General features: G+C 35.6%; 1 protein-coding gene across 2 annotated transcripts; it reads left to right on the top strand.

Annotated features, from left to right (window-relative positions):
- Positions 1-9,191: 9,191 nt before the first annotated feature.
- Positions 9,192-11,979, top strand: LOC140959611 (tubulin alpha-3 chain-like). 2 transcript variants are annotated; one of them, XM_073417530.1, is made up of 6 exons: positions 9,192-9,442; positions 9,929-10,143; positions 10,356-10,555; positions 10,799-11,307; positions 11,484-11,612; positions 11,698-11,979. In XM_073417530.1, exons 1-6 carry the CDS (start codon positions 9,330-9,332, stop codon positions 11,870-11,872), a joined length of 1,341 nt encoding a protein of 446 aa, XP_073273631.1. In that variant the 5' UTR covers positions 9,192-9,329; the 3' UTR covers positions 11,873-11,979. The 2 variants fall into 2 exon arrangements, with proteins under 2 accessions (XP_073273631.1, XP_073273630.1); XM_073417529.1 differs by having other exon boundaries at positions 11,484-11,979.
- Positions 11,980-13,441: the final 1,462 nt, after the last annotated feature.

Genomic DNA, 13,441 nt, shown 5'->3' with positions numbered 1-13,441 from the left:
TTTTATTTTCTGCCTGTGTGAGTTTCGGGTATATGGTGTTGGTGTGGATCTGGGTTGGCTTTTTAGCCCTTAGCCACGGTTCATACCATACCTCTTGATGTCTAGATCATGCCATGGTCAATCAAATGGCCACTGGAAAGGTCCATGACAGCAAACGAAGCAAACCTCCCCACGCGCGCAGGTTGGCCTCCCGGGTGGGAGTTTCGGATGATTCATGGTGAGGTTCGAATTGCGGCTAGCCTAGGGCCCTTAGCCATGGTTAAAACCATACCCTAAGATTTTGGGAAGAGGCTCTGGTTGGTGGTTCAAGCCCCAATGGCCATTAGCCTCGAAAACGACGCAAGGAAACGAAAGCGCTGCTGCTGTATTTTGTTGACAGCAAGTGGTGCATCGGTTCAGAGGCTCGTTTGAGTTCTTGGTTGGCTTTTAGCCTATGGCCTTGGATTGGATAGTACCTCATTGAGTTATANGACAGCAAGTGGTGCATCGGTTCAGAGGCTCGTTTGAGTTCTTGGTTGGCTTTTAGCCTATGGCCTTGGATTGGACAGTACCTCATTGAGTTATAAAGGTCATGTTTTTGGCCGTTTGTGATTCGGTTAAGTTTAGAGGTCGTACAAGAATTTACGGTGCAATGTGTCAAAGTGACTCTCGAAAGAGCGTTTCATGTTTTGGCCTCCATTCCACAAAATTTTGAGTACTGTAATTTTAGGAGCATTAATTCATCATTTTAGGTGTATTTTAATCATGACTAAACGATGGTTCGGTGTTGGTTCGGGTTGGCTCGGAGTCATGATTAAATATTAAGTCAGTAGGCGTAATTGTCTCGTTTTTGGATTCAATTACAAAGTTTGGTCAAGTCAATCATTTGCATATTTTTCATGACATAATTAGGTCGCAGCGAGCCTGGGAACGGTCCAACCCTTATGGTAAAATTAACACATGATATTTAATTATNGATCAGACTAATACCACAGTATACTGGGTGGGACCGGTAAGTAGCCACCGGGATGAACTGAACTGAACCGGTAAGTGACCACCGGGTGAAGTAATAATAACAGCGAAGTANCCAGTATACTGTGGTATTAGTCTGATCAGACGTACATTATTTCACCATGTCGTCAGTTACCGGTCAGTTCAGTTCAGTGCAGTTCAGGGGGCCACTTGCATATAACATAATCTCAACAGAAAATTATTACACGTTATTTTATGACAGGGCTCTACGGAGCAAACATTTCACTTACTACTTTCAGTTCAGTTATGCACGTAATATTAATTATTCATGATATGATTTCAGTTCAGTGATGCACGTATTACAATTAGTCATGACATGATATTTTCCTTCGCATGCGATTTTATGATTATTACTTGTTATTTACGATATATGCATGCTGAGTCTTTAGACTCACTAGACTTGATTGTTGTAGGTACTGATGAGTTCGGGACCGAGGGCGGGGACCAGTGAGCCATCGAGGGTCGGCAGTAGTGGAATCCGAGGACCTCATTTTCAGCATTTACTATTTTTAGGCTTAAACATTTTCCCGTTGATTGGATTATTTTTAATTATTATTTTGCAAACAAACATTTACTTCCGCTGCTATTTTGAATATCAAACTTTATTTATTAGTTTATTTAGGAATGAGGCATTTTAATTAGTTAAATAGAAAATTTTAAATTTTTTCTCAAATTTTCAAGTACGAATTTAGAGGCCTATACAAAAATATATTAATTAAAATACATAATAAGTTTGATCATTTGCACGCATGTGATTCACGTGGACCTTCAAATTTTCGTGACGTTACAATGGGATTGGAAAGCGGTAAAGCGTGACGGGGACCTCTCCACCTGGTAAGTATGACCGGAGATTCATGTATGTTGGAGTGGACATCAGGTCGAAAGGCTGTGGTGATCCATGCTAGCCCAGTACTGTGTTTTAGTCTGATCAAGTGATTTATGTTATGGGCTACTTGCTTTGAAACATATTTCTACGCAAAATTATTTATGATTATGTATGATATGATGGAAGCACTTTTAGAAAATGTTTATGCAGCTATGGCACGTCTATGCTTATTTATGCTCAGCTTTTATTACGTACGCGCTACTTTCAAATGCATGAATTTTATTAAGAATTACTTGCTATTTGTGGTTTATGCAGGTTGAGTCTTTAGGCTCACTAGATTTGAACGATGCAGATGATGATGCTTTTGAGAAGGAAGGAGGTGCTGACCAGTGAGCTTGCTCGTACTCTATGCAGTGCAAACCCGATGACCGCTATTGTTATGAAAGGATCTTATGCATGTTAAGCATTTTTATTGTGATCTTATTAATTCACGTTTTGTTGGCAACCAAATATTTTCTTGTGCTTGTTTTCGAATAATGCTTTTTCAGTTGTTATGAATGATATTTTTATGCCCTGGAAGTATTTTTGTACTTGGACTAATTTCAAGAATTTAGTCAAACATTTTATTTAATACAGAATGCGAGGGTTACTATTTAAATGAGAAAAATTTTATTTTCCTCAAATTTTAAAGTAGTATTAGTTATTTTAGCACGTGATGTTACAATTGGTATCAGAGCGATATTTTTGTAAAGGGTTGTGCCTACTACCGATTGTGAGAAGCTCATGAAATCACGCCTCAAGTCTGTACATTTTAAAATTTTTTATGTCCGGAACAACAAAAATGTGATTTCGTTATATGCATATTTAAGATTTGATTTACTTTTAGTGTATAAAATGAATATTATTTTCATGCATGTTGGTTACGTGTTGGGTTTAATTTTGGAACAGTACGCTTCCTAGACGTTTGGTTGCCCGTGAGACTCGAGAAGAAGGTCGTGAGGCTCGTGGCGAGGATAGGGTTACTCCTCCACGTCCACCACCTGATTTGCAGGTGCAGATGGGGACCAAAGGGCATAGGGTTTGTGAGGCTAGGGTTTCGAAACTATGGGAAGAAATTTCAGCAGCATTCTAGGGGTGTTTCAAGGGTTCTAAATGGTTTGATTTGGGTTGCATAGAGTATGGTTAGGCATGGTTAATCATTGGTTAAAGTTTGGTAAAATTTGGTTAAGTTTTGAGTCGATTCAAGTTAAAACCGGGACGCACGTTTAAGTTTTAAAATGAATTGGAAATTTAGTCGATGAGCTTAAGTTGACGTCTAAGAAATGTCTATGGGTGTATTCTAAGGTGTTGTGTTAAGTTTGGATGGATTCAGGTCGTCGTTTTAAGGTTTAAGGATAAATTGAGAAAGTTAGGGTGTTTCAGAGGCAAAATATTATTTTACACCTGAAAAATGTTAAATGTCCTGAATACTGTAACGAATGCTAAAATGATTATTTTGAAAGTTTATGGAATTTTATGATAAAAACGATAATGCTAAAAGACATGTCGAATGCTTGATTTAAAAGAAAAATAATATATATCGGCTTACAGCTGATACAAAAGTCACGATTTACGATCCGAATTCAATAAAAGGAAAACCTATACTTATATGATGAAAGGAGAAAGAATATGATGAAAGGAAAAATGATTAAAAGTTATGCATGTTCATGAAAAGCTATTTTATTACTGTTGATTGTGAACGTATATGTATTATTTGTTATCATGGTTAAGGTTTANTATTATTTGTTATCATGGTTAAGGTTTGCTGAGTCAATAGACTCACCATGTGTGATCGATGTAGGTGAGCATGATTTTGTTGATGATGAGGACTTGATGGTTGAACTAGCTGGACTGATTGTGCACATAACTCGAGGACATTTGCTAGTTTTTCGCATTAAGAGTACTTTAAAGATTTTGTTTATGAATTTTGATGCTTTTGAGTGGTTTTTGAGAAGAGCAAGATGCTTATGCTTTATTCTAGAAAATGCTAGTTTTAGGTTTGGTTTGATGATTTACGATTTATGTTCTGATTTGCGGTTTTGGATTTTCAAATAATTAGTTGGTGAGTTATTTTAAATGGTGAAAAATATTTTAATATATATGTATGTATTCTGATAATCGGTCGAGAGCATAGATGAGGGAAAAAAAATTGTAGTATATTTTAAAGAAAAACGAGTAGTAGATGTTTCAAATTTGGACGTGACAAGACTTATCGCTACCACAACTTCTTCAATCTATGTTCTATCTTAAAGATTTCGGCATTCTTTGGTATTTTCTTGGCATCGAAATAACAGATAATAGTTATGGTATATTCATTTCTAAACATTAATATGCATTGAATCTATTGGAAGACATCGGTTTTTTGGCCAACAAACCAGAATTTGTCCCTATGGATCCTAAGCATCATCCTACTGCATCTTACGGGATCTCCTTGATAATGTTATTCAATGTAGAAGGATAATTGGTCGTTTGATTTATCTTACATTATCATGTGTAGATATTACATCGCAGTTCATAAGTTCAGTTGATTTTTTGCTCATCCGAACACCTCATTTACAGCCTTATTGGTCGTTCATAATCTCCTAATATACATGGTGAAGTGCTTTTTTCCTGTACTTCATCATCTTTCCAGCTAAAAGGTTTTTCTGATGTCAGTTAGTGTTTATATATCATTTTCTCACACCCAACACAAATAAAATTTAAAATTTTGTAATTTGAAAATCAAATCACTCTTGAGTGTCATGTGATTCTAAATCTATCATATGGTGCTTATTGAAAGTTTACCTTTAGCATTCAACGCTTAGCACAAACTATTTCGAATTTTAAGCGGAGATAACTCTTATTGTATCTCTCTATAAAGAATCAATTGGATCAAACATCATTTTTCAAAATCTGAATCAAGTCCACGATTGATCGGTTGTGTTCTTCTTCAAATTTCCATTAGAAAACTAGAAGAAATTGTGAGTTGAGATTCACGATCAGAAGGCGAACACAATCCTACGGTTACGTAGCGGTGATAAGGAGGCGCTCGATGGTAGAAGTGGTACTCGTCCATGTGGATGTTCTCCAAGGGGTGGTGGCCGAAATTTGTGTTCTAGACGATAGAGAAAAAATCTAGCATGCAAAATTAACATTTATTGTTATATTTATAATTTTAATATATTAAGTTATAGTCTTACTAAGATTCTCACTTGGGAGTTCTTACCTAGTCAAAAATCTTACTTGTTATTTACTTGGTTAAAAAAATTGGTCGGTTCGGTTATTGAAAATTATGTTCAGCCAACAACCGAATTGACCAAATGCTCACCCATAATCATTGAGACAAACAAAAATTGAATAATGTCTGTTATATAATGTGATGTCTAATGATCTTGCTACCATTAAGTAAGAGCAAGTTAGAAAGTGTTTCAAACACTCAACTAAGTTGTTTGATCAATGTGTTCATATCAGGTTTGCATATTGCCAATCAATCGTATTCACAAGTTTACTTCTCCAGCTTTATGCATTAATTAATTTTCTCATTTCATAACTAAAAAGTTGTCAATCCACTTGATATATGAAATAGCTAGATTTTTTTTACATCATAAATGACAAAATAGAAATTCTGTTAGATTTTTATATGGGAAATACAATTTGTTTCAAATAGCGAAGCCGAGAGAGATCAAAATTCAGATCTTATGTGAGGTTCTTTTATGATAAATCTTAATTGTAAAACACATATTAATTAATTGTATCGTTGATAAAATAATGTGATAAAATTATATAATAAAATTTGAGAAAAGGTACTATTCGATGTTTGTGCATCCTGATATGTATGCTGTATCTGTTGGGTGATGAAACCAAACCGATCATGTTGATATCGGACTGAATTGGTTCCAGATTACCGAAGAATTATGCTGTATTGAAATCGAATTGGACCGAATTGAGATCAATTTTTTTAAACCATTATGTATCTAAATAAATTATATATAATTCTCATGTCAATTCTATATTTATTTATTAATTATATGATATAATGAACTATATTTATTTATAAATTATCTATTATAATGTAGTGTACATGATATCGAATATAGTTGTATGAAGTCCGTGTTAGACTAATTCCGATATCGGATTCAAAGTGATAAGATTGAAAAGGTTATAGATTTATTTTGAAGAAACCCAATCCGATTCACCGTTGATATCGATTTTGATTCAACCAATTTGGTTGGTTCCTAATTGATTCTCTTGTTATTTTGGAGACCCTATTCACCTCGTTGAGCTTCTAATCCGTTAAACATGCTGAGATTCTTTGTTTGTGATATTTATGGATAATTTGGATATCGAATTGAAGTTTTTTCCCCGATTCATAAGAAATCTTCTACAAGTTTTATTATGTCTCTTCATTGAGCTATTGATATATATTAACTCAAAACTTATGTATGTTTCTTTGGAATCCTTTATAAATTCGTTAAATATCTGATGCAAATATTAATGTCATTCATGTCAGATAAACAAGGAAAATCGGAGGGAGTGGACCGTTGAAATCTGAAAGTAGTTACCTAGAACAAAGCATAGAGGCTTCTATTTTGATGTCTTCGTGGATATAGAGATTCTTGATAATATTGTTACAAATAATTATGACATTGATAGCATGTAAGATTAGTATGAAAACAAAAAAAAACAGTTTTTTGTGAAATGATCTCACTTATCTAAATACAATCGACACGGTTCATATATTGAGTGAAAAGTAATATTTTTAGCTTAAATAATAATATTTTTTCATGGATCAAATCAGGTATAAGATCCGTCTCACGAAGTTAATCCGTGAGACGATTTAATAGAAATTTTTGTGTAATAGGGTTGAGAAAATTATCATCTTGTTCCCTTTAAGTATCTCTGGGTTATGTCTATAGGGTTGAAATATTTTCCTTCTTTGTAAAAAAGTGTGTGATAATATTTTTATTGTTAGGTATTTTTTTAACTATGATTTATTCTTTTAAATAATATTTCATCATAATAATTTATTTATCATTTATAATTTACATGAAACATATCCATATAATTTACACACAATAACTAATAAATATATATGTCGCGAGGAATGTCAGAGTTGTGGACTTATTTAATGCTTGATCGATAGTCAAGAATTCGATTCCCTTTATCAACATCTTCTTGGACAAACTTGTCACACTTGACTTGTCCAATATGGTTTACCTGACTAACGTGATTTGTAAGTTATTGCATTAGCCAAAGAGTTTATCCAATGCACACAAAATATAGAGATAGCGGGCTCTCACGTCATAAAAAAATAATACATGTATATTTTAAATTTATAATTTATTGCACTTCTCGTATATTTCAGATACTTACAATGTATAACATTCATGTATTATGTTTATACACATGCAAAGATCTGTGCCCCATCTTCTAGTCAATATTAGAACTACAAGCAAGTCAAATTATTCGTAAGTAGCTCATGAGCGGTTTAGTCAAAACTCGAGTTGAATTCTAGTAGCTTGACTCTTCACTCGAGTTGAGTTCGAGTTTTACTCGAGTAGCTTGCGACGAGTCGAGTTCGAGTTTTAATTATATCTATTAGAGTAGTTCGCGAGCTAATCGAGTGACTATATGTTATATTTATTTTTTAAAAAATATATAATTTAATGGTATTTTTGTCAATCTAAATACAAAATTTAAACCGTAAAAATTTTCAAGCTCGAACTCTATTATGTTACAAATATGTTGGAACATTTCATGTTCGCAATCTTGATTTTGATGTTAACAAAGCTTGTTAATTTGTTTCTAATAATTTTTTGTAGTGCGCAAAAACTTGAACTGATCAGGCTTCGAACTGATCAATTAATTGAGCCAAAACTGAAGCTGTCAAGACGCAACTGAAAGTGCCAGCTGATTGCCCAGACTGAATCAGCTCAACTGATATATCAAAGAACAGTTCAACTAATTGTCCAGCTGATAAGTGGTTCAGCAGGAGAACTTCAGAAGCTTGGCCAGCTGATGAAGAGCTCAACTAATGAAGAGCCCAGCTGACTTGTTCGACTGAAAAAGTGAAATCAGTTCAACTGACGAGTCAACTGATTTCACCAGCCCAACTGAAGAATCAGTTCAGATGACCAGTTAGGTGCATCAGTTATGAATCAATCAGTTGCAGATCAAGACGAGCTTATCTAATTGGATTCCAGCCACGCACAAGAATACAAATCATCTGCACTATTGATAGTACAATAATGGACGTTGCAGCAAAGCTTAAAGCCAAAATGTTCCAGAAGACTGTCGGAAAAGTCGAGAAACAAAGCCAAGGAACAAATTCAAAATGCAACGGATACAATAATTGAGTCTCACTGTATGATCAGTTTCTCGCATATAAATAGAAGATCAATGAAGACCAATGTATCAATGTGTGAGCAAAACAAAGAAAGGGCACATATATTGCATATCAGCTTCGTAAAAGCAATCAGCCCAAACTTGAGGGAACACTTCAACGTGTAATCAGCTTAGTCTTAGAAGCATATTTCCCTCAGTGTGTGAGAACACCTTTCGGGTTGTTTTTCAGAAGATCAGTTCTCACACAAGCACACACCACTACCCAAAATACAGTCTTGCACAAAGACAATAAACTTGTGTATGTAGTCTTTGATACACATACATTAACAAGTGTTGGCTGGAAGGTGTTATCTTCAGTCTAGTCTAGGAGTTCATTTAGACAGTAGTGTAAGTCCTAAGTTGAGTGGGTTTGTACAAAGAGTTGTATAAATCAAAGTCTTCTAGTGTATCATATCCGAGGAGGTAGAAGGGGTGACGTAGGAGCAGTTGAAGTCTCCGAACATCCATAAACATATCTTGTGTATTTAACTGATAAACTGTTGTTTTCAAACTAATTAGATTAGCAAGAGTATCCATCAGTTTAGTTGTCACCATAACTGAACTGGTGAATGCAAAAACTAATATATCCCTTTTCAGTTATTCAGTTGCACAGTATATAAAATATATCAGCATTTCTTAACAATTGATTATTTCAAGTATTTTCCGCTTGATTCTCTATCAAACTCTATTTAATTCATCGGTGTAAACATTCTTAGAACACGAGCTATTGCAGCTTTTGGAGAATGTTGTGTTTCAAGCACCTTTGGTGCCCAGCACTCAATCCAACAAAATATTTTTGAGCTTTCCGAGTTTGATTAATTTGATATTTTCACAATTTGATTTTGAGCTTGAAATTAATAATCGAACGACTCACGTGCACCCCTTGTATATATGGATTGATGGATCGGGCTCGGGTTTGGGTATCCTCGTTTGGGTCGCTACCCATTAGGATAAAGATATTTGGGTCCCACAATGGCCATTTCCAACTTACCATCTCTCACCTTTTCCCTGGTTTCTCTCTGTAAAAGATCGTAGATATTTTTCCCAATTCTATTACCGATCGAGAGAGAATACGGGTGAAATCTGAAAGATGAGAGAGATCATTAGCATTCACATCGGGCAAGCGGGAATTCAAGTTGGGAATTCGTGCTGGGAGCTCTATTGCCTTGAACATGGCATTCATCCTGATGGGATGATGCCTAGGTTCGTTTTTAATTTTGGCTTTGTGGGTTTTTGTTTTTTTTGTTTTTTTGTTTAACATATTTTCTTGCAATTTTGTCGTTATTTTTGTTGTTTTATGTTCCGGAATAAGCAATCGTTTACATTTTTATCTTGTTCTTACGGACTGAAAGTTTTTGACCATAAATTTTCCCCTCTTTCGTATGATTCGATAAATGTGTGGGTGAATTTTTTGTTGAGTCTGAAGAGGGCTGGAAATGGGATGAATTTAAGTTATTTATTCTCTGTCCCCAATTGATATTCAACCACAACAGGAACCCAAAGAAAAATCAATAATAATCTTATCAAATGTGATTTTCGTAAATTTCAATTTCGTGATGGTTTGAAAAAAGGACTAGCTAACAATTTTCTGAATCAGATATGATCACATTTTTGTTTTATTTGCTATAAAATATTTTCCAAGTTCAAGAATTTCGAAATCGGACGCATAAATTATTTGTGTATTTGCAGCGACACTTCTGTTGGGGTGGCACATGATGCTTTCAATACCTTCTTCAGCGAGACTAGCTCTGGAAAGCATGTCCCAAGAGCTATTTTTGTTGATCTTGAACCCACAGTCATTGATGAAGTTCGGACAGGGACTTATCGCCAGCTCTTCCACCCAGAACAGCTCATCTCTGGAAAAGAAGATGCCGCCAACAACTTTGCTCGGGGACATTATACAGGTAATGTAGCAATAGCATTGTTATTGCATAGCTAATAATTCTTGTATTCATTGACACATCAACAAGGATTTCTTTGTAACATGTATGATAGTTTTAGTTTAGGTACTTTATGCATATCTGATATCCAGTGCTTATTATGGTGAATTTAATTGGCGTACAATTTCATTACGAGCTAGTTCTAATGTGATTTAGTAATAATGGTGTATTTGCAGTGGGAAAGGAGGTGGTTGATCTTTGCCTGGATAGAGTGAGGAAGTTGGCTGACAACTGCACAGGTTTGCAAGGGTTTTTGGTTTTTAATGCCGTAGGTGGTGGTACTGGTTCAGGATTGGGTTCTCTGCTATTGGAACGTTTGTCAGTGGAATATGGAAAAAAGTCAAAGCTTGGATTCACTATTTACCCATCTCCTCAGGTGCGTTCAAGCAGTTTTTGATTTATTTCATGTGGAGTTCCTTCAGTGGACCTTTTTTTAAAAAAATTCTGTAAAGTGCAATAAGTTACTTCTCTAGAGAGAAAATTTTTTATTTGTGAACTAGTAAAGCTAAACTCCTTGTAATGATATTACTGTATCATCACTCTTTAAGTTCGATAATTCTCACTATGGACTTTCGGACAAATTAGTAGAATTGTAATTTCGGGTTCATTCCAATTGCAGGTCTCCACAGCTGTTGTTGAGCCTTACAACAGTGTTCTCTCAACTCATTCCCTTCTCGAGCATACAGATGTGGTTGTGCTTCTGGACAATGAAGCCATTTACGATATATGCCGAAGGTCATTAGACATAGAAAGGCCTACGTATACCAATTTGAACCGATTGATTTCCCAGATCATATCATCCTTGACTACTTCTTTGCGATTTGATGGTGCCATTAATGTTGATATTACTGAGTTCCAGACCAACCTCGTCCCATATCCCCGGATCCATTTCATGCTATCATCTTATGCTCCCGTGATCTCAGCTGAGAAAGCATATCATGAACAACTGTCAGTCCCTGAGATCACAAATTCAGTTTTCGAGCCATCGAGTATGATGGCAAAATGTGATCCAAGACATGGGAAATACATGGCATGTTGCTTGATGTACCGTGGAGATGTTGTTCCCAAGGATGTCAATGCTGCTGTTGCTACCATTAAAACCAAACGAACTGTTCAGTTTGTTGACTGGTAAGTAAATTTCTTGTAGCTTTTGGACAATGGTGGCTGGTGATGGCACTTAACTATCAATTTGCATTCGTTGAACTGTCTAAATTTATAATGTTGTTATGTTCACGATTAATTATAAAATGAGTTGTCACATAAAATTACCCTTTCTGAAATCGGTTGGCCCGTGGACTCAACAGGTGCCCAACTGGCTTCAAGTGTGGAATCAACTATCAACCTCCAACTGTGGTACCTGGAGGTGATCTTGCCAAAGTGCAACGAGCAGTGTGCATGATCAGCAACAACACAGCAGTCGCCGAAGTTTTTTCGCGTATTGACTACAAATTTGATCTCATGTATGCCAAGAGGGCATTTGTTCATTGGTATGTAGGTGAAGGAATGGAGGAGGGGGAGTTCAGCGAAGCTCGTGAAGATTTGGCTGCTCTCGAAAAAGACTATGAAGAAGTCGGTGCCGAAGGTGCAGATGACGAGGAGGAAGGCGAAGAATAGTAACAATTATGCATTGGCATCTTTCAAGTACAAGTTTGTTGAATTACTAATGTTGGCTACTCTTCCACTGTTTGCGTAATTACATTTATGAATACTATCATGTTGTGTATTGCTGTTTACCAACTTCTGTGTGAAAATTTCAGGGAACTTAAATAAACATATGAAGTATTGTTACTTGGTGCTGGACATCATATTGTACGGTTAAATGCATTTAAATTCAGAAAACAAAGAAGTAAGCAGGAGGCAATTATTGTTGAGCTTCTGCGAAGTCTCAAAAGGTTTGGCTACTGATCGAGATCAACTTTAAAAAATCGAACAAACTAAGCTTGTAATAACGTAACAAATCGAATGTTTTTATGAGCTAACCAAATTACTTGGCCAAAGTGGAATAGCTATGTATTAAACATAACTTCTCGAGCGCGGCTTTCAGTAGCCAAGACGAAATCAAATAATCCAAATTTACTGAATTGACCATTCTGATTTGCTTAATCAAATTCTGTTTGGTAGAAGATTTGTCCACTCAGAAAGCAGGCTTAAAATGAAGGAACTATCTTTAGGGCTGTGGATATTTTAATGCAATTGAATTTGACTCCAACGAATGATATCCAACTGTTATTTGCCTAAATCAATCTGGTTACTTTGGTTATTGTTTGGTTAGTATGATTAGAATAGGATTGCTCTTAACATGAAGGGAAATGTGCAACCAACCGATGCTCACTTATGACAGCATAAAAATAGTTTCAAAATACCATATTACTGCACTAATAATCAAATGCTTGATCTCCAAATACGAAAGAAAGGTTTACAGAAGATGATTTTGGTACCACCAAGACAAGACAAAAGGATCCTAGCTCAAAATATAGCCGAACTCGGTAAAGTCCCAGAAAACACAGCTGTTAACACGAAAAGAAACAGAGAGCTGAAACACGTTGTTGTTTGCCATATGTACAAGCATCTATCAGTCGTCACTCATCACCAGAGCAATGTTTACTGAAACCAAGATACAAACTGTGGTTACTTCAGATAAAGAAAATGATTCAAACACAATTAGGATCAGCGATCTCACACACCAACCATGAGGCTCCATCTGTTTCTGGTGAGGGAGTCTTGAACTAAGAGTTAATACATCTGCACTAAATAAAAGATAGACACACGTAAAAACTAAGTAGCCCACCTGGATACAAACTGTGGTTACTTCAGATAAAGAAAATGATTCAAACACAATTAGGATCAGCGATCTCACACAACAACCATAAGGCTCCATCTGTTTCTGGTGAGGGAGTCTTGAACTAAGAGTTCAATACATCTGCACTAAATAAAAGATTGACACACGTAAAAACTAAGTAACCCACCTGTATATATCTTACATATAAAAAGGAATAGACATTAGTGATCATGCTGGTAGAAGCAGTATTAGAGAAGTAGAATTGGATATTTATCCCAAATGTTAGGAAATGTAAAATTAAAAAGCATTACTTTCCAAGTATCCTTCATCTAGATTTGTTGGATGAGTCGCATCACTGCTTAAGGAATTGATGGATGAATCACCCTTTAGAGCAGACAAGTCCACATAACAATCGTATGAACCGGGATTGAAAGCCAAACTACCACCATAACCAGCTTTTCTAGTGATAACACTCCTGCTAGT

This window comes from Primulina huaijiensis, chromosome 15 (assembly GCF_012295235.1).
Source record: "Primulina huaijiensis isolate GDHJ02 chromosome 15, ASM1229523v2, whole genome shotgun sequence".
Classification (NCBI taxonomy): Eukaryota; Viridiplantae; Streptophyta; class Magnoliopsida; order Lamiales; family Gesneriaceae; genus Primulina; species Primulina huaijiensis.
The sequence above is the reverse complement of the archived record's forward strand: the minus strand, read 5'-3'. Positions and strand labels throughout refer to the sequence as shown.